This window comes from Anomaloglossus baeobatrachus, chromosome 11, assembly GCF_048569485.1.
Source record: "Anomaloglossus baeobatrachus isolate aAnoBae1 chromosome 11, aAnoBae1.hap1, whole genome shotgun sequence".
NCBI classification, from domain to species: Eukaryota; Metazoa; Chordata; class Amphibia; order Anura; family Aromobatidae; genus Anomaloglossus; species Anomaloglossus baeobatrachus.
The window spans coordinates 29018111-29040162 of record NC_134363.1 but is presented as its reverse complement, the minus strand read 5'-3'; the positions used below and the strand labels follow the sequence as shown (position 1 = coordinate 29040162).

Below are 22052 nucleotides of genomic sequence, written 5' to 3'. Positions count from 1 at the left end.
TCCAGAAGTCTCGACACGACCAGAGCAAGTGTTGAGGGTATATGGGCTCGTTTTTCCCCTTATGTTGAAAATCTCAAAGAGTTTGGGCCTTGCTAGAGACCGGTTGCTTTGTTCATCTATTATGGCATACATTTTGGAGGCCTTGTCTGGCTGTCCTTCTGGATAGACCTTGACCAGACACACCTTGGCACAGTATTTAGGTCCAGTCCCTTTTCCACAAACCTCAATGCATGAGGAGGTGACGGAGGTTGCTGTTGGCTTAGGAACTTGTGGCTCCCCATCATGCCTTTGAGCAGGATTGGATGCGGAAGGTTGTGAGTTGTGTGGAGCTGGTGTGGGATGCATAGATGTAACATGTTTGTCACTACTGCATTCTGTGCACTTAATGACGGCCTTGCAGTCCCTTGCGAGGTGGTCTGAAGAGGCGCAACATTTATAACAAATTCCGAGCTCCTTGAGGATATTTTTACGCTCTTGCAAGGTCCTTGCTCTGAATCAACGGCATTCCTTTAGTGGGTGAGGCCTTTTGTGGATAGGGCACATACGGTTATTGTTCATAACTGCGGGAGTAACATAATTTGGTTTAGTGGAGGCTGATTCAATAGGTGGAACATCGGTCTTTCTCACGGACACTGTGTTCCTTGACTCTCTGCGATTGGTGATGTTATCATACCTTGCAGAAGATGATGATGCTGGTTGAGTAGGTTCAGTGAAGTCGAAGCTGGGATCGTTCTTCTTCCGAGCTTGGTCACTGATGAACCTGGAAAAATGCGAAAAGGGGGGAAAGGACACATTATACTGCCTTTTGTATCATGAGCCATGGTCTGCCCATTTATCTTGCATGCTGTGTGGTAATTTGGACACTTTTGGATTAACGCCATGACCAGCATCTAGGTAGCTCAGTCTTGAAAGGCATGGGTCTAATTTTGCCAATTCTATTTCCTTTAGCAGATCACTCAGATCTTGAAGTTTTCTATTGTTCTTGTTCGTTATCCTTGGGAAGGTTTGCAGTCTCTTAAATAAGGCACATTCTATGGCTTCTGAGCTGCCGTAGGTTTCTTCCAGCCTCTCCCAGGCTGCAATAAGGCCTGCATCTGAATAGTCCACATGAACTGCCCTTATTGTTTTGATGCGCTCTGCTGATTCAGGGCCTAACCAAGTAACAAGCAAATCCAGTTGCTCCTTGCCGGTGAGGTTAAGATCTTGGATCACTGCTTGAAACGTCGATTTCCAGGGTCTATAATTCTCGGCACGGTCGTCAAACTTTGAGAGACTGATATTTATTAACTCTCGGCGAATCATGTATCTGGCGAAGTCAGACATTTCCGATCTCCCCGCCATTGCTGCAGGATGAACCTGTGATAGCCGTGGGGAATGTAAGTTCTCTGGTTTATATGACTGCGACAAATGATGCGACATAAGGGTTAAGCTGCGGTTTGGTCTCTAATGGGTCCGCTGGCTGCAGCCTAAATTGTGAGTTAGTGCTGGAAGTTACCTTGTCAACAGTAGGTGGCGACAGCTCTTGGCCTGCCAATGCATCCGTGTTAAGAAACGGAGGTGGTGCTGGTATAGTTGTTAAATGTCTTAGCACGTAGTTAGTAGTGCATTCAACTGAGTCCTCCATTTCTCCTGGAATAAAACAGTCCGAATTATGATCTTGTCCCTGCGCTTGTTCAAGGATCTTAGGTTTAGCAAGGGCTGTTGCTTCTTCCTTTTCTGCTTGGAGTATTTTTAATTTCTTTTGAGTTTCCATCTTGTTTCTCTGAGCTTCCATCTCATTTCTTTGAGCTTCCATTTGGGCTTCTGCTTCGCCTTCAGCCTCCTTCTTAGCAAAGGAGCTTTTTACTCTAGCTTTCTCTGAAGGCGCACAGATCTCCGGTAGCTTGTCGGACAATGTCGACTTCCTGGAGTGAGATGATCTGGAAGACCGAGACGTGATTTTGGTCGACATTGTACGACATGACCTGGCCTCTTGGAGGTGAGCGATGCGGATCTCTGCCTTATTCTGCGCGTCTCGCACTAATGAGGCCCTTTCTTGGAGAAGAGCTTCCCTTTCGTCTATTTCTGCTGGGGCATTTTCCATGTCATAAGTACTCAAAGAATGTGATGTACCTTGCCGACAATCTCTGGTAGCGGTCATAGGTGGCAGATAAACGATTCAATGTGGCGGTTAACTCTGCGGCGTCACTGTTGGAGCGTGGAAGAGCTGATAGATAGTGATCAACTTTGCACCATAGATGTTCTAGGTTATCATGGAACTCGTCTCTAGTAGTCTCAAGGTTCTCTCTGACCTTTTGTTTCGGCTTAGATACACGTTTGGGTTGTACATCCTACTCTGCAGTAAGTGCGGACTCTGCTCCTGCAGCATCTTCGATGTCAGGAACATGACGCGTTTCACTTGCAGATGGGTTCACGGTGCTTTTAGTGGACATTCTTTAGGTAAGATGGCGGACAGTAAAGACTTGCTAGCAGACGATGTATATGCATACGGACACTTTAGGCTTAGGTCTCTTGTTACTATTCTGCCACCGATATATGTGGATGAGATGTGTCTAGAGATGTGATCACGGATCTCTATATAAACAATGGCGGATAGCGTTACTCACTAATCTGTGCTCCTAGGCCTCAAGGACTGCGCATGGTGGTAGGAAGGATGATGCAGTGATAAGTCAACAGTCTTTATTTACAATACCTTGAAGAAGTGAGATGTCAGAGATGATAAAAGGATGAAGATGAGGTGGGAGTTAGCACTGTAGAAAAGGCTGTCATAGGCACACCAGATTAAAGGTAACAAGAGAATCCTTTCTCCTGTCATGAAGCATGAAGTTCCAACAAGGCAAAGAAAACCCCACAACAGGAAGCCAGGCCAGAAGAGAGGAGGGCTTACCGCCCAAAGGTATTATGGGAAAATACAATAACATAAAATACAACGTAATACAAACAATGACCAGAAGATGGCAGCGAAGGATAGCAGATGCAAATGAGGATACGATTAATATATAAGATTACAAATCTCCATGTATGGCTAAAGATCAATAGATAGACGGATGCAGCACACCTATCCTTAGCAGTGGTTTCCTAGCAGCTATTTTACCATGAAGGCCTGCTGCACAAAGTCTCCTCTTAACAGTTGTTCTAGACGCTGTCCCTTTGAGCGCGCCTTAATGCGCATGCGCGAGGCTCGTGTGCCGGAGACCAGAGAAGGAAGCGGTGCAGGAGATGCAGGGGGACCAGACAGAGTGTCCTGGGTCACAGGGAGACGTCGGGACCGGCGGCAGGAGGCACGGAGGACACAGAGGAGGGAGAGTGAGGGGGGCAGCCGCGGGCAGAAGGACCGGGAACCGGAGCGGTGAGTGACAGACGGCGCCGGGAAACGGGGAGCGTGACAGAATGCCAAGAGTGTGCAAGGCAGTAATGAAAGCAAAAGGTGGCTACTTTGAAGAACCTAGAATATAAGACATATTTTCAGTTGTTTCACACTTTTTTGTTAAGTATTTCATTCCACATGTGTTAATTCATAGTTTTGATGCCTTCAATGTGAATCTACAATTTTCAGAGTCATGAAAATAAAGAAAACTCCTTGAATGAAAAGGTGTGTCCAAACTTTTGGTCTATACTGTAAATATACAGAGGTATATATATATATATATATATATAAAAAAAGGGTACTTTCACACTTCCGTTGTTTGGCAGCCATTGCAATCCGCTGTTTTGGGAAACAGCGCAATCCGTTAACGGATTCCGCTGTTTCCCATTGGCTTGTATTAATGACGCATTGTGACGGATGGCCTTGCGTTGTATCCGCCGGCCGACGCTGCGTTGCATCCGCCTGGCGGAAAGAACGCAGCATGTAGCGTTTTTCTGCGCTTCCCAGAGCGTCAAAAAAACGCCATGTGCTGGATTCCGTCGGCGTCCGTCATTTTTATAATGGAAGCCTATGGTGGCGGAATCTGTCGGAATCCATCATTTGACGGATTCATATGACGGATCCGTCTTTACACAACTGCGCATGCTCAGTTGAGTAAATTGCTGAAAAAGAAGCTACAACGGATTCCGTTGTTTTGCATGATCCGTCGCATCAGTTGTACCACTATATGCAACACATCCGTTACATCCGTCAGACAACACAATGCGACGGATGCCGCACAACGCAAGTGTGATACTAGTCTAATATATAAAGCTGAGTGTATGTGTGTATGTATGTATGTATGTATGTATCTCCACTAAAGGAATCGCACCGTCGCATTTACAATCACAAAATTTTGCACAGACGCCTCATATGACTCAGGACTCAGGGAACATCATAGACTATGTTTTGACAAGAAAATTTAACCCCGCGCTTTACAGATACTCTCCAAAAAAACTACCTCCATTAAACTGAATGGAGCTGCGAGCTACAGGCTATTAATAAGAGCTGTGATTGGTTGCTATAGGAACAAAGGGCATTCATAGTATAAGAAGCCAATGTGTGAGGTAATATGATGTCGGTGGAGAGACGGATAGAGAGAGACACAGACTGAGAGACAGACAAAGACAGACAAACAGGCACAGACAGAGAAAGAGGCACATAGGGAAAGAGACAAACAGAGACATACAGAGACAAATAGGAAAAAAAGCCAGCCAGACAGAAAGAAACAGAAACAAAGACACGGGGAAAGAGACAGAGAGAGACAGACAAGGAAAGAGACAGACAGAGAAAGACAAACACAGACGGGGAAAGAGACAGACCGGGGAAAGAGACAGACCGGGGAAAGAGACAGACCGGGGAAAGAGACAGACCGGGGAAAGAGACAGACCAGGGAAAGAGACAGACCAGGGAAAGAGACAGACCAGGGAAAGAGTCAGACGGGGAAAGAGACAGACAGAGAGAGAGAGAGAGAGAGAGACAGACACAGAGATAGAGAGAGACAGACAGACACAGAGATAGAGACAGACAGACACAGAGATAGAGAGAGACAGATAGACATACAGAGACAGACAGACAGACACACAGGGACAGACAGGGAAAGAGACAGACAGAGACTAGGAGAGAGACAGAGAGATAGATAGGCTTAAGCCACACGGTGAGAAAATCTGTGCTAGTGGAGTGCAATAAAACATCGCATTCCACTCGAACCAATTTTAGCCTTTTTTGTCAGCGCACATGAGCGATTATTTTCTCAGCCCTAATCAGACCGAGAAAACAGTCGCAGCATCCTGCAGGTGTAATGCAAGACTCTTTTCTCTCGCACCCATTCAAGTGAATGGGGCGAGAGAAAAATTGCACTGAACTCGCGGTACATCGGTGTACCGCGCGTGCAGAGCGAGAATCGCAATAGCCGGCTACGGAGGAGAGAGGGAGAGAAATCCCTCCCTCCCCTCCTCAGAGCCGGCCCGCCCCCCGCAGCTGAGGTCCGCTTGCACAGTCGGACCTCAGTCGCAGGGACACTCACATGACACTCGGCTCCTGCTGTACTGCCATCGTGAGCACAGTGTCATGCGAGCATCGCACTAGTGCCCCATGTGGCCCTGGCCTTACTATCCCGGGTTTCACGCATCAGTTTTTTGCCGTCAGGCACAATCTGGCGGAAAACGGATAAAACGGATCCGGCGCCGGATCTGTGGCGCCCTGGACAAGCCAGGACGTCACAGAAGCTACAACAACACACCCCACACCCCGGTTAGGCACACCAGTCACACACAAATCCTTGTTGCCTTCCTCCAGGGGCTGATGTCCACACCAGGTGGGGCGGAGCCAGGCGTTTGGCCCCGCCCATCGAGGAGTTCACAGCCCTGGAGGCGGGAAAAGGACTCAGTTTAGTTTGAGCGTGGAGGAAAGTGGTAGTCGAGGAGCTGACTGACCGTGTCCGGGTACGTGGCCCGGGCACATACAGCAAGGTTGGCAGACGGTGGTGACCGTCTGCAGGCGAGGCCGATTGACGCACAACCGTAAGGACCGGGGTCGGGCGGTGGCCCACCGGTACCGGATCGGGGAGCGAAGAAACGCCAGCACCACTCGGCAGGGCCTGCGGACCCCGACCAGGCTTGGAGTCGCTGTTTAACCGGTCAAATCCGGCAGCGACAGGAACCTTCGGGGTTCTTCAGCAGCCAAAGACCCGACTGAAGGAAACCGCTCAACCGTGAAGGGAAATACAGCTACCGCCACAGCTAGAGTTCCTAGGGCCAGAGCCTGCGGGCAAAGAGGGGCTCCTCTAGCAACCACACCGCTGGGGAGCGGGCTACCGGTGGGAAGCCATCGGGGCCGACAACACACCAAAGGTGCAGGGAGAGACAGTCACCGCTAACCTACCGGGAGTGACTACCGCAGCCGTCTGTGGGACCCGTCCATCCAGCCGTTTGTTTGACCAGAGACTCCGTGTACGTTACTGGCTGAGTGAGTACCACTGTGCCGTCTGGCACCGCGCTGACCCGTGACCCTGCACCTTCCCAACTCCCGCCATCCACCTTCCAGTCCATATCACCGGGCCCCGGGACCACCAAAACCCCCTACCCACGGAGGGGAGAGAAACATCTCAGCTGCTCCCTGTCATCGCTACCGGGATCCCCGTCCAGAGCAGCGGTGGTGTCCCATTATCACCACAAACCATGGGTGGCGTCACGGACTACATCCCCAAACCAAATCATCCCCTTTCACTCACGGGCGAGGAGCGGCGCTCGAGTCCCCGGATCCGGCCCACCGCTCAAGCCACCGAGCAGCAGCAGCAGCCGGACCCGAGCCGCAAGCGCGGTCGAGCAGCGGCGCACCCCCCGCCCGCGACAGATCCGTTTTTTCCCCAAAGTCATGTATTAGCACAGGATTGTGCCGCATGGTGTTGCATTTCATCCGGCGTGTGACGGATCCGACAAAATTTGTCTGTGCGGCCGCCGGAGAGGGTGCACCATGTACAGTCTCTTTCCCACATCAGTTTTTGCCATCATGCGCAATCAGGTGATTTTTGAAAAAAAATGGATCCGGTACAGGATCCGTTTTTTCCACATAGTGTTGCTTTTGAGCCGTATTGTGCCGCATGGCCTCACGTTTCATCAGGCGTGCGTCGGATCCAGCAAAATTTGTCTGTGCAGCCGCTGGAAGCAACGCGCAATGCAACTATTTTGAAACCGGCAAAAAAAAACAGACGGGGACGGATCCGGCGCCATCCGTTTTTTACAATAAAAGCCTATGGGCGCTGGATCCGTCGTCATCCGTAAAAAGACGGAATCAGGCAACGGATCCGTTTTTTGATACCGGGCATGCCAAGAACTTATGTAAATTCACTTCTGCATAAAAAAAAAAAATCTCTCTCTCGCCAGAGGGGGGAAAATGAGACGGATCCGTTTTTTTTTTTGCCAGATCCATCACATCAGTTTTGTCACAATCTGCGACGGATCCGTCGCATCAGGCACACACCGGATTATGCCTGATGGAAAAAAAAACTTGTGTGAAAATGTAAAGATTATTGGGATCGGCGATAAAAACGGATGCTGACGGATCCGGCGCCATCCGTCGTGTTGTATAATGGAAGCCTATGGGCGCCGGATCTGTCGTAATGTGGCAAAAAAAAGCAATACAGCAACGGATTGCGTTTTTTTAAACTGAACATGCTCAGTATCATAACGGAGCCGTCAAAAAACGGATGGAAAAACTTATGCGACGGATCCGGTTTTTTGACGGATTGTGCCTGACGGCAAAAAATGGATGTGTGAAAGCAGCCTAAAACTGGCAAAGTCCTTAAGGGGTTAAGATTTAAAGAGAACTTTCTCACACTTGTGTCAGGGTGGGGTTCCCTTGTATTGTACACAGCCGTCACAAGAGATAAAAGTATCCATTGGCTTGATGGGAAAAAAAGTGAAAGAGAAAGGAAACAAGAAAGTTGTGTGGTTTCGGTTTCAGTTTTTGAAAAATCAGAACAAAAACTTGGTCCTTTGTACAGATAAAAGAATAGAAGTATCAGGTGAAGTGGCAAAACTCAGAGGATAAGACGGCGGCGATACTCAAGGAGGTAAAGACGGGTGCGCCTTATAGTGGAAGACATAAAGTGGCAATAGGGTGTGAGGGGACTTCATGAGGTACTTCTGTGGGGGTACTGCTGCAGCGATGGGGGAGGGTAAAAAGACTGTGGGGGGGTGGTGCTGCAGCGATGGGGGAGGGTAAAAAGACTGTGGGGGGGTGGTGCTGCAGCGATGGGGGAGGGTAAAAAGACTGTGGGGGGGTGGTGCTGCAGCGATGGGGGAGGGTAAAAAGACTGTGGGGGGGTGGTGCTGCAGCGATGGGGGAGGGTAAAAAGACTGTGGGGGTGGTGGTGCTGCAGCGATGGGGGAGGGTAAAAAGACTGTGGGGGGGGTACTGCTGCAGCGATGGTGGAGGGTAAAGAGACTGTGGGGGGGTTTACTGCTGCAGCGATGGGGGAGGGTAAAGAGACTGTGGGGGGGGTACTGCTGCAGCGATGGGGGAGGGTAAAGAGACTGTGGGGGGGGGTACTGCTGCAGCGATGGGGGAGGGTAAAGACTGTGGGGGGGTACTGCTGCAGCGATGGGGGAGGGTAAAGAGACTGTGGGGGGGTACTGCTGCAGCGATGGGGGAGGGTAAAGAGACTGTGGGGGGAGGTACTGCTGCAGCGATGGGGGAGGGTAAAGAGACTGTGGGGGGGAGGGTAAAGAGACTGTGGGGGGGGGGTACTGCTGCAGCGATGGTGGAGGGTAAAAAGAGTGTGTGGGGGGGTACTGCTGCAGTGTTGGAGGAGTGTATTATGGAAGTGATTGGGGAACTGTGGCTATCAAATGACCTTGTATGGGCCACACTGGTGGTAAGTGAGTACTATTGCTGTGAGGTCAATGTTATGATGGGGCACTGTGGCGGTGATGGTGGTCCTATAGTTATGAGAGTATTATGATGTTGTAAGGGGCAAGGTATTGGAATCAGGGGTACTGTGGTTATGAAGAGAATATTATGATGTTGTAGGGGGCACACTGGCAATGATAGGGGGACTATGGGTGAGAGGTGACTATTATAATGAGGGCACTGTGCTGATGGAGTACTATGGATATAAGGGTATAATAATGATGTGAGGAGCACTGTACTGGCAATAGATATTATGATGTTGTATGGGACACACTGGCAGTGATAGGGGGACTATGGGTGAGAGGTGGTGGTGATTAGGTACTGTGGTTATGAGTAGGTTATTTTGATGGTGTAAGGGTGTAGCGGCCCTGAGACCATCAGGCGCTACAGGGTACTGCATCCTGGCAACGATGCAGGGCCTACCCCCAGGGACCTGGAAGACTAGTGCCGGTAACATCAACACACATTACTAAACCCAGCTTTCCCCTTCCCATATGGTGACGGGCTAGGGTGGGACCCAATGGATGGCCACCAAGGGGGTGGAGCCAATCCAGTCCACTAGACGACAACCAGGGAAGAGGGGACAAGACAGTCTGTAGTGACAGTGGTAGAGGACAAACGTGTCTTCTACTGGGTCGTATAGCAGTGACCTGGCTGGTGCAGGCGTGTGGTTGCCGAAGGAGTACGGTGGAGGACTCTCGGAACAATAGCAATGACTGGGTGCAGAGCTCTAAGCCAGGCTAATGCTCCAGGCAGACCTGATCTGCACAGTGAGGGGACCCTCAATGACCTCACTGACCCTAGAAGTCCGGGGGCATCAGCAGTAACGGGAGAGCCAAGGACCGGAACAGAACACCGACCCTACAGGGTTCACACTGCCCGCCGTACAGACAGAGACTAAAAGACAACCAGGAGGGGACCCCCAAATGCTCCAAGCCACAGGGACCAAGAGAACAACAAGAGAAAGGTGAAGGGGAAAGAAGCCACCAGGCCACTACACCGGCATTGGGACCAAGGGAACCAAACTGGGAAGCCCAGCACTCCTCCGGGAAGTTGTCCTCATCGAGCCATGAGTAAAGAGACTGGTTGTACTTTAATCCATTTTGTGGCCTAGCTTCTTTCTGCGCCTAACACCACCATCTATTGTGCCGCCCTGCTCTCAGCAGCCGAGCTGCTCAGATCCGGACCTTCTGTGGGTGGCTCGAGGGTCTCCGGACCCGAGGGTCTCGCGGTCACTTCGATCTGTAGTGGTGGATGTTGGACGTATATGTACGGACTGAGCCGTACTAAGTCTGTGACGCCACCCACGGTATGTGGTGAGGTTGGACACCACCGCTGCAGTGACGGGGCACCCAGGGGTGATGTTATGCAGCAAGTTGTTAACCCCTCCGTGGGCAGGGATGGTGGCCCCGGGACCCGTCGGGGATTGGTGCTGAGAGATGGGCGACCGCATGGTGCTGGTGTACTCGCTATTGAAGGAAGCACACAAGTCTCTGGTAAACCAAGGTGATGGTGGTCGGTGCCCGCAGCGGGCTACGTTCTGGTCCATCACCCGGCTGGTGGTCTGTCTTTCTCCCGCACCTTTGTGTAATGGTGGACTGCCTGTGCTTGCAACTTCAGGACTCCGCTCCCGGCTGGATGTGGCCTAAGGAGCCCTTGGCCGCAGACGCTGGCCCATGGGATCTCTGAGCCCTGGCGGTGGCCTTCTATCCCCCTCAGTGGGCTGTTGTCTTCAATCGGGACTTTGGGTGGGACAGGACCTCTAGTCCTGGCCTCAATCGGTGAATTAACCAGTTCCAGTAGCTTCTGGACTTGGCTTCAGGGTCCGAGTACCCCCCCTGTGTGCTCCGGTTTCCGAGTCGGTTCCCCGGGTCGTACCGGCAGGCCACTACCCTGTCCCGGTCCACCTAGGTTCCACCGAGCCGTCTTCCTGGCTCCTGCAGACGAAGACCGCCGTCTGCCTCCTAGACAAAAGCACCAGGGCTCCTACCCTGGCGCCATTCAATTTGGGGGTATTCGCCTCTGCTGGAGCTGCACACAGTTCCAGCCCACACTCCTCTTCAACTTGAACTCTAACACTGATCTGTTTACTTTCTCTCCCTGGGCTGTCTAGACTCCTTGGTGGGCGTCTTCCAACATCTGGTTCCGCCCTTCTGGTGTGTCCATCCAGCCCTGAGGGGGGGACTAGGGTTTTAAAGGTTGGCTGTTGTTGCCTATGAGGGAACGGTGTAGTACATGGGCCTATTTGTGACTCCCTGGCCAGGCCAGGGCGTCACACTACCCCCTGGGGCCCGGCCCTACTTGCGGAGGGCCCAACATCCAGGCTGCCATTACCATCAGCCCCAGCGGAAAGAACCTGTGCAGCAGCAGCTCCATCTACATAGCCGCAACCCGCAAGTGGCGTCATGATATAAACTTTCATAACTTCATAACACTGCCTTGTATATATTCCCCCTTTACAAGCGAGCCCCCCCCCCCCAGGGTCACTGGTCCGGGCATCGGCCATTACACACCCGTGACACGGCATCCCCGTACACATGTGGCCCGGGAGTACCCATAGTACCCCATAGCCCGGGGGTGCATCAAGCGGAACAGTGCTGGAGACACAGGTGGTTACAAGGAGGGTATTATGATGGTGTAGGGTCACTGTGCTGAAGAAAGAGGAGGGTATTATGATAGTGTAGCACTGTGCTGGAGGCAGAGGAGGTTATAAGGAGGGTATTATGATGGTGTAGGGGCACTGTGCTGGAGGCAGAGGAGGTTATAAGGAGGGTATTATGATGGTGTAGGGGCACTGTGCTGGAGGCAGAGGAGGTTATAAGGAGGGTATTATGATGGTGTAGGGGCACTGTGCTGGAGGCAGAGGAGGTTATAAGGAGGGTATTATGATAGTGTAGCACTGTGCTGGAGGCAGAGGAGGTTATAAGGAGGGTATTATGATGGTGTAGGGGCACTGTGCTGGAGGCAGAGGAGGTTATAAGGAGGGTATTATGATGGTGTAGGGGCACTGTGCTGGAGGCAGAGGAGGTTATAAGGAAGGTATTATGATGGTGTAGGGGCACTGTGCTGGAGGCAGAGGAGGTTATAAGGAGGGTATTATGATGGTGTAGGGGCACTGTGCTGGAGGCAGAGGAGGTTATAAGGAGGGTATTATGATAGTGTAGCACTGTGCTGGAGGCAGAGGAGGTTATAAGGAGGGTATTATGATGGTGTAGGGGCACTGTGCTGGAGGCAGAGGAGGTTATAAGGAGGGTATTATGATGGTGTAGGGGCACTGTGCTGGAGGCAGAGGAGGTTATAAGGAGGGTATTATGATGGTGTAGGGGCACTGTGCTGGAGGCAGAGGAGGTTATAAGGAAGGTATTATGATGGTGTAGGGGCACTGTGCTGGAGGCAGAGGAGGTTATAAGGAGGGTATTATGATGGTGTAGGGGCACTGTGCTGGAGGCAGAGGAGGTTATAAGGAGGGTATTATGATAGTGTAGCACTGTGCTGGAGGCAGAGGAGGTTATAAGGAGGGTATTATGATGGTGTAGGGGCACTGTGCTGGAGGCAGAGGAGGTTATAAGGAGGGTATTATGATGGTGTAGGGGCACTGTGCTGGAGGCAGAGGAGGTTATAAGGAGGGTATTATGATGGTGTAGGGGCACTGTGCTGGAGGCAGAGGAGGTTATAAGGAAGGTATTATGATGGTGTAGCACTGTGCTGGAGGCAGAGGAGGTTATAAGGAGGGTATTATGATGGTGTAGGGGGCACTGTGCTGGAGGCAGAGGAGGTTATAAAGAGGGTATTATGATGGTGTAGGGGCACTGTGCTGGAGGCAGAGGAGGTTATAAGGAGGGTATTATGATGGTGTAGGGGCACTGTGCTGGAGGCAGAGGAGGTTATAAGGAGGGTATTATGATGGTGTAGGGGCACTGTGCTGGAGGCAGAGGAGGTTATAAGGAGGGTATTATGATGGTGTAGGGGCACTGTGCTGGAGGCAGAGGAGGTTATAAGGAGGGTATTATGATGGTGTAGGGGCACTGTGCTGGAGGCAGAGGAGGTTATAAGGAGGGTATTATGATGGTGTAGGGGCACTGTGCTGGAGGCAGAGGAGGTTATAAGGAGGGTATTATTATAGTGTAGCACTGTGCTGGAGGCAGAGGAGGTTATAAGGAGGGTATTATGATGGTGTAGGGGCACTGTGCTGGAGGCAGAGGAGGTTATAAGGAGGGTATTATGATGGTGTAGGGGCACTGTGCTGGAGGCAGAGGAGGTTATAAGGAGGGTATTATGATGGTGTAGGGGCACTGTGCTGGAGGCAGAGGAGGTTATAAGGAGGGTATTATGATGGTGTAGGGGCACTGTGCTGGAGGCAGAGGAGGTTATAAGGAGGGTATTATGATGGTGTAGGGGCACTGTGCTGGAGGCAGAGGAGGTTATAAGGAGGGTATTATGATAGTGTAGCACTGTGCTGGAGGCAGAGGAGGTTATAAGGAGGGTATTATGATGGTGTAGGGGCACTGTGCTGGAGGCAGAGGAGGTTATAAGGAGGGTATTATGATGGTGTAGGGGCACTGTGCTGGAGGCAGAGGAGGTTATAAGGAGGGTATTATGATGGTGTAGGGGCACTGTGCTGGAGGCAGAGGAGGTTATAAGGAAGGTATTATGATGGTGTAGCACTGTGCTGGAGGCAGAGGAGGTTATAAGGAGGGTATTATGATGGTGTAGGGGGCACTGTGCTGGAGGCAGAGGAGGTTATAAAGAGGGTATTATGATGGTGTAGGGGCACTGTGCTGGAGGCAGAGGAGGTTATAAGGAGGGTATTATGATGGTGTAGGGGCACTGTGCTGGAGGCAGAGGAGGTTATAAGGAGGGTATTATGATGGTGTAGGGGCACTGTGCTGGAGGCAGAGGAGGTTATAAGGAGGGTATTATGATGGTGTAGGGGCACTGTGCTGGAGGCAGAGGAGGTTATAAGGAGGGTATTATGATGGTGTAGGGGCACTGTGCTGGAGGCAGAGGAGGTTATAAGGAGGGTATTATTATAGTGTAGCACTGTGCTGGAGGCAGAGGAGGTTATAAGGAGGGTATTATGATGGTGTAGGGGCACTGTGCTGGAGGCAGAGGAGGTTATAAGGAGGGTATTATGATGGTGTAGGGGCACTGTGCTGGAGGCAGAGGAGGTTATAAGGAGGGTATTATTATAGTGTAGCACTGTGCTGGAGGCAGAGGAGGTTATAAGGAGGGTATTATGATGGTGTAGGGGCACTGTGCTGGAGGCAGAGGAGGTTATAAGGAGGGTATTATGATGGTGTAGGGGCACTGTGCTGGAGGCAGAGGAGGTTATAAGGAGGGTATTATTATAGTGTAGCACTGTGCTGGAGGCAGAGGAGGTTATAAGGAGGGTATTATGATGGTGTAGGGGCACTGTGCTGGAGGCAGAGGAGGTTATAAGGAGGGTATTATGATGGTGTAGGGGCACTGTGCTGGAGGCAGAGGAGGTTATAAGGAGGGTATTATGATGGTGTAGGGGCACTGTGCTGGAGACAGAGGAGGTTATAAAGAGGGTATTATGATGGTAAGGCACGTCCTTATGACGTTATATTATTGTATTTAATGTATCTAATTAATGATGTTAGGCTTCCTTTATGGTGACCCCAATGATGTAATCTGTATTATATTTAGTGTTTTTAAAGCAGTGTTGTGGGATACTTCTACCACCTCCGGTTTGCCCTTACTGCAGCCAGCACCTATTATGGCACTCTGTGGTCGCACTTCAGGGATCGCAGTCTGCGCAGGTGCGGCTCTCTACTCAGCGTCCTCTGGGTAATATGACGTTACTGGGGGTTCCCTCAGCCCAGCGGACGCCGTAGCAGCCGTTCCTGCCGTTGCAATGCACCTGGGAATCCCTAAATTGTGACAGGTGCTGCAGATTCCATGAGGTCATGGCAAGCATACAATATATACTCACTCCATATGTCTGTTGCCCACGGTCCCCTGAGGAAGTACACGAAACACGTGTTGGGACTTGTCCCTTTGTACGTCCACATGGAGCTATAATATCCCTGGTAAGCTCTTCTACATAATTGCTGTTGGGCATTTGACACCCCTTGTACACTGAATTTTTCCCATCCAGGTCTCAGACGTTGTTCAGATTGACTGTTTCCCTCCCTTTTACTTGTGGGATTATTATACAGCGATATTTGAACAGCCTTATGTGCCTTGCATGTGGCCCTATGTGGGGATTTTTTCACCCTTTTTGTCAATGCCCTGTCTACCCATATATATTTTTTGTACATTATATCCCTTGCACTTTTTTATTATATTTATTACTCTAGTGCTTCTTTGTGTCACTTTTTGACTTGGGGATGTATTTATGCATACTGGCAAATATAAAGACTTTTTTTGTTCTTTTTGTTTTCCATATATGTATTGAAGTTGTTTTATTTTTCCAATGAGGTCCACTATTGCTGCTCTGCGTTATCCAATTTCTGCAAAAAGGAAGTGGAAGACACCATAAGAGCGCTACACGAGAGTAGCTTGTGCGACACAGCATGTATGAACAGTGCCATTCAGGAAAGTAGTGCTTGTGACCCAGGAGGAATGAACATTAAAAACCCCATAATAAACATTGCGATAATGGGAGAGTCGGGCTCTGGGAAGTCCACCTTTGTTAATGCCATCCGTGGTCTTCACAATGACGAAGAAGAAAATGCTGCTAAAACCGGCATAGTGGAAACCACCATGGAGCCCACCGCCTACCCACATCCCAAGTTGAGAAATCTATTATTTTGAGACTTTCCCGGTACAGAAACTTCTCAATGTATGACTCAACCAATCAACTATCATCAGTATGACTTATTCATTATCATAGCTTGTGAACGGGTGAGGCACTCCGACATGGAACTGGCCAAGAAGATCTGTTCTATGAAGAAGTTCTATTTCGTAAGGAACAAAATAGACACTGACTTAAAAGCCAGCAAGCTTTGTAGACACAGGACGTACAACGAGAGGAGAATATTACATGAGATACGAGATAACTGTATCACAAGTCTTAGAGACAGAGGCGTGGAGGAACCCATCGTCTTCCTCTTGTCCTGTCTAGAAATGGACAAATATGACTTTGAACTCTTGGTGGAGACCCTAGAAAAAGAGCGATTATGAGAAGGCCAGTTGGTCTCCTTGGACGCAACCCATCGTCTTCCTCTTGTCCCGTTTAGAAATGGACAAATATGACTTTCAACTCTTGGTGCAGACCTTAGAGCAATTATGAGAAGGACAGTCTATCTTCTTGGACGCAACCCATCATCTTCCACTTGTCCTGTCTAGAAATGGACAAAGATCACTTTGAACTCTTGATACCCTAGAAAAAGAATGATTTATGAGAAGGCCAATTGGTCTTCTTGGATGCAACTTTTTTTATACGGACTAAGACAATGGTTTCCAAACTGCAACTGTTGGAGAATTACAACTTTCATTCTGCTAGTTGTAGTTCCCCAACAGTTGCAGAGATGTCCATGTTCAAACAAAATAAAGGGGAACCCTAAAAGGAGCCATTGTCTATCTTGCAGACCATCATGTTTTGATGTATTTTTCATACAATGCCATTAAAGGGGGAAGTGCACTCGGCAATCAGCCCACAGGGAAAAAATAACTAATCGTAATTTGTCACATTGGAAAAACCGCTGGAATCCACTGTTTATCGGGAAATCCCTGTAAAATACCTGCTAGGATCTGCAAGATACCAGGTGACATATTGGTGTCTTTGTATGTCGCAGATGGGCATTTTCTACCTCTTTAGACATCACGACTACCAGAAGTGGACACAGAGAGGAGAGGACCTGTTTGGAGAACAGTATATGGGCCATTTGCAGTCAAATAACTCATAATGCATCATTCCTCCTGCTTTAGAGGTGAATGTGGCCCGCTTACCTCTTGTGCATTCGAGAAGATGTACAGGTTGCACCGATGGTATGTCCACCCTTGAAGACTCCCTGTAGGTACACCAGTGATCTTCAGGAAAATTTACAATGACTTTTACAGTATGTTTGCATTTTGAGGTTCATTAGTTTTTTGTTTTTTTTTAATTTTTAGTGTTAACGATGGTGAGAACCTACCAGCCAATTACTGTAACTTCTACTAAATGCTTTTTTGCTAGACTTTTGTTTGAGCCGTACTTCAAAGCTTCATAGTAAAAAGCCTGCTCCGTGGTTTCACGTGTGAGGTTACGTGGTTGTTTCTCTATTTAGCAATTCTACCTCTTGTGCATCATGTAAAATAGCCACACCGGACTGCAAAATACATGGAGATAGACAGGGAAGTGAGAGAGAAGGGAACAGGTAAGGCTGCTTTCACACATCAGTTTTTTGCCATCAGGCACAATCCGTCAAAATCATGAAAAAATGGATCCGGCGTCTGCCGCCGGATCCGTTTTTTTTTTCCCCCATAGACTTTTATTAGCGCCGGATTGTGCCGGCTGGCCTTGCGTTTCATCAGTTTTTTGCCGGATCCGGCAAAATGTACTTGTCCGGCGGCCGGATGAAACGTTGAAGTGAACGTTTGTGTCCGGAAAAAAACTGATCGCGCTGCACGGCGTGTTTTATAAGGGAAGCCTGTGAACGCTGGATCCGGCAAAAAACGGATCCGACGGCCGGATCCGTTTTTTGAACTGCGCATGCTCAGTATCACACCGGATCTGTCAAACTGAAGGAACTGATGGAAAAAAACTGATGCAATTGATCCGTTTATTCGCCGGAGCCATCGCATCAGTTTTTTTTCACCGGATCGTGCCTGATGCCAAAAAACTGATGCGTGAAAGCGGCCTTAGAGTTTGTAGGTGACAGGTTGACCAAGGACTGCTGCCGAAAGCCTTCAATATGGCTCATGATGGTTGAAACTTCCATCCTGGCTCAAATATGAAGACAGAGCAAATACTGTGCAGATTAGGAGAAATTGTGAGCATATTAGCAGGAATATCCATTAAAAAATGTACGTTTTATGGGTCGAGAAGCACTTTTTTTATGAAGTCAAATGAGTTGGGGAAAAAAAACAAACAAATTCTCATATGTGCTCAACTTAACCCACCTTTCACTTTCACTCAATGTGTTTTTATGAAAATCATAAAAAATAATGTACTAACCAGTAACTGTTAATTTTTCCCCATCTGGTTTTGAAAAGTATGGAATCACTCAATTATGAGGAAAAAATATGGAATCATGAAAAACAAAAAAAACACTCCAATACATCACTAGTATTTTGTTGCACCACCTCTGGCTTTTATAACAGCTTGCAGTCTCTGATGCATGGACTCAATGAGTGACAAACAGTACTCTTCATCAATCTGGCTCCAACTTTCTCTGATTGCTGTTGCCAGATCAGCTTTGCAGGTTGGAGCCTTGTCATGGACCATTTTCTTCAACTTCCACCAAAGACTTTCAATTGGATTGAGATGTGGACTATTTGCAAGAGATGTCATTGACCTTATGTCTTCTTTCAAGGAATGTTTTCACAGTTTTTGCTCTATGGCAGGATGCATAATCATCTTGATAAATTATGTCATCATCCCCAAACATTCTTTCAATTGATGGGATAAGAAAAATGTCCAAAATTTCAATGTAAACTTGGGCATTTATTGAAGATGTAATGACAGCCATCTCCCCAGTGCCTTTACCTGACATGCAGCCCCATATCATCAATGACTGTGGAAAATTACATATTCTCTTCAGGCAGTCATCTTTATATTGTTTAGCTTTTCTGTATGTAAATACCATTTCCTTTAGGCGGTTTCTTACAGTTCGGTCACACATTGACTCCAGTTTCCTCCCATTCGTTCCTCATTTGTTTTGTTGTGCATTTCCTGTTTTGGAGACATATTGCTTGAAGTTTCCTGTCTTGACGCTTTGATGTCTTCCTTGGTCTACCAGTATGTTTACCTTTAACAACCTTCCCATGTTGTTTGTATTTGGTCCAGATTTTACACATAGTTGACTGTTAAACCAACATCTTTTGCGACATTGCATGATGATTTACCCTCTTTTAAGAATTTGATACTGTAATCCTCTCCTTTGTTTCAATTGACATCTATCATTTTGGAGCCATGATTCATGTCAGTCCACTTGGTGCAACAGCTCTCCAGGGTGTGATCACTCCTTTTTAGATGCAGACTAACGAGCAGATGTTATTTGATGCAGGTGTTAGTTTTGGAAATGAAAACTTACATAATTTTTTACTCATAATTGAATGATTCCATAATTTTTCCCCCTGTTTGGTTTTGAAAAATAACAATTACTGGCTAGCACATCATGGTTTTTTTTTTTTTTTGGTTTTTTTTTTTTTTTTTGTTTTTTTAAAGGTTTCTTAAAGCCAGAAAGTTGACATTTGAAATGACTTTAGTTTTGTGCCATGTCTGTGATCTGTTCTGTGTTTTTTTTTTTTTTTTTTTTTTTTTTTTTTTAATATACATAAGTAAACAACCGAATGAACAGCCTCAGAGGCAGGTGGTTCCATAATTTTTGCCAGGGGTTGTATATTCTTGACCAGAAAATGTAGAGATTGAAGGTCAGATTTTACTGAGTTCTTTTCTCACCATTTTTTTTTTCTTTTTTTAATTTTTCTCCCAGAATAACAGAAAATGGCTTCCTCTTTCAACATCATCAGCAATGAAGAAGTGCAGGACATTCGGGCCGCTTTAGAAGAAGGTGACCTCTGTACAGCAACTGAAAGAGTCAGCGAGTATCTCAAGGATATAGAAAATGCTCCGTTAAACATTGCCATCACGGGAGAGTCAGGAACGGGAAAGTCCACTTTTGTTAATGCCATTCGTGGCATGGATGATGAAGAAGAAGGTTCAGCCAAAACTGGTGTGGTGGAGACAACAGAGAAGCCAACTCCATACCTCCATCCACAGTATACTAATGTAACTGTTTGGGATCTTCCAGGAATAGGAACTCCAAATTTTGCTCCAGACAGTTACCTTCAATCTGTTCATTTCAGTCGTTACGACTTTTTCATCATCCTATCATCAGAACGTTTTAAGAAAAATGACATTGACCTAGCGAAGGCGATTCAAGCAATGAACAAGAAATTCTACTTTGTGAGATCCAAAGTTGACTCCGACTTGTATGCCTCCCAGGTCCGAAGGAAGAAGACGTTCAATGAAGAGAACGTGCTCAATGAAATAAGAAATAACTGCATTCAAAGTCTCAGAGATGGGGGAATCACCAAACCCCAAGTGTTTCTCCTCTCATTCCTGGAACTGGACAAGTTCGACTTTCAAATAATGCAGGACACTCTTGAAAAGGAGCTTCCAGAGCACAAGAGGCACATATTCCTGATCTCTCTACCCAACATTTCTCTGCCAGTCCTTGAGAAGAAGCGTCAGGCTTTCAAGACGGATATATGGAAGTTGTCTCTACTTTCTGCTGGAGCGGCTGTAGTCCCAATCCCAGGCCTGTCTGTAGCTTGTGACATAAGAATCCCGATGAATGCCATGACAAGCTATAAGAATGCATTTGGCTTGGATGAAAAATCTCTGGAAAAGTTGGCCGACACGTTTGGTAAAGATGTCAGCGAGTTAAAATCTGTGATCAAGTCCCCTACAGTCACAAAAGAGATAAATGAAGAGCTTGTCATCACTTTACTAAAAAGTGGGGTCACGGGGGGTCTCATGTTCGTGGAGTATGCTGCTAGCAATATTCCACTGCTAGGAAGCCTGATAGCCGGGGGCATCTCCTTTGGTACCACTTACTGCATGCTCTCTGACTTTCTTACAGAAATTGCTGAAGATGCAGTGCGTGTTCTTATGAAGGCATTGGAGTCACCCGTTTAGGCATCTGTTATCAATAGAAAAAAAAACCTACCAGATATGGAATATAACGGGAAAAAAAAAAAATAAACAAAGCAATGAAAAATTGAGTCAATGATTTATTAATTTGAGGCAATAAAATTTTACATTATCTATGTTTGCTATCGTTCAGTTAAAGTGAACATATTCAAGGGGAAATATAAGTATTTTGTTTTTACTTAAATGTATATATCGATGCTTCTCAATAAGGCTACATTTATATGACCGTTTCCTTTTTGCGGTCCGCTTTTTTTTTTTTCTTTTCCCCAGATGCATCCGTGTGACTTCCGTTCCGTATACGGTCTGTCATCTGTGTGCCTTCCGTGTGTTGTGTGGTGTGTGGTTTTTTTTTTTTTGTTTTTTTTTTTTGTTTTTTTAATTTGTGCGGACCGCAAAAAATGGAAGCAGCAAGAAAGATAAATAGATGAGTAGATAGAGGGATGGATGGATGAACGAAAGAATAGAGGGATAGATAGATGAGAGAGACATATATAAAGTCCTACCCCCCCTGCATATTCTAAGCTAACACCCTTTAGTGACTTTCATGTGGCACTAAAGCGTGCTTAGCCTTGTATTTAGCCATTAAATAAAAAAAAAAAAATGGGGGGTTCCCACTATCTTTTGTAGCCAGCAAGGGTAAAGCAAACTGCTGCAGCCTGTAAACCACAGCTGGCAGCTTCACCTTGGCTGGTAATCCAAAACAGAGGGCACCCCATGCTGTTGTTTTAAATTAAATAATTTAAAACAAAAACACTGGGTCCCTCCCAAATGGGATCACCAGCCAAGGTAAAGCGGACAGCTGGGGTCTGGAATTCTCAGACTAGGGAGGTCCACTGTTATTGGACACTCCCCAGCCTAAAAATAGCAGGCTACAGCCGCCCCAGAAGTGGCGCATCCATTAGATGTGCCAATCTTGGAGCTTTTCCCCAATTCATCCCGTTGCCCTGGTGCGGTGGCAAACTGGGTAATATATGGGGTTGATGCCAGATGTGTAATGTCACCTGGCATCAAGCCCTGGGGTTAGTGATGTCATGCGTCTATCAGATACCCGACATCACCAACCCAGTCAGTAATAACAAAAAAATAAATTAAATATTGAAAAAACACTCCCCAAAACATTACCTCTTTCACCAATTTTATTGAAAGGAAAAATCAAATCCGGGTCCGGCGTAATCCAATAAGGGGGTTCCACGACGATCCATACCATAGTCGCAGTCGAAGAACAGAATGTTCCCCATTGGCTGGGAGAACAGTGCAGTAACCTGAGCTAACATCAATAGGTCAGCTCAGGTCACTGCAGGGGATGAAAAGCGCTGCTGTCAGGAGGTTAGATGAGATCATTACCTGCTGTGACAATCTCCTGCACTCCTGATGTCAGTGCTATCACTGCCTTCCATTGCCCGCCAC

The 22052-nt window shown here is 47.7% G+C and overlaps 1 protein-coding gene and 1 pseudogene across 1 annotated transcript; both read left to right on the top strand.

The window, feature by feature from the left end:
- The first annotated feature begins 2820 nt into the window (after positions 1-2820).
- Positions 2821-15967, top strand: LOC142255767 (interferon-inducible GTPase 1-like; annotated as a pseudogene).
- Positions 15968-19433: 3466 nt separating this feature from the next.
- LOC142256467 (interferon-inducible GTPase 5-like) lies at positions 19434-20630 on the top strand. Its single transcript, XM_075328164.1, has one exon. It carries the CDS (start codon positions 19434-19436, stop codon positions 20628-20630), a length of 1197 nt encoding a protein of 398 aa, XP_075184279.1.
- The last annotated feature ends 1422 nt before the right edge of the window (positions 20631-22052 follow it).

Bases quoted from the DNA above. Each gene is read 5' to 3' on its own strand.
- LOC142256467 (XM_075328164.1), top strand. From the start codon at position 19,434: ATGGCTTCCTCTTTCAACATCATCAGCAATGAAGAAGTGCAGGACATT.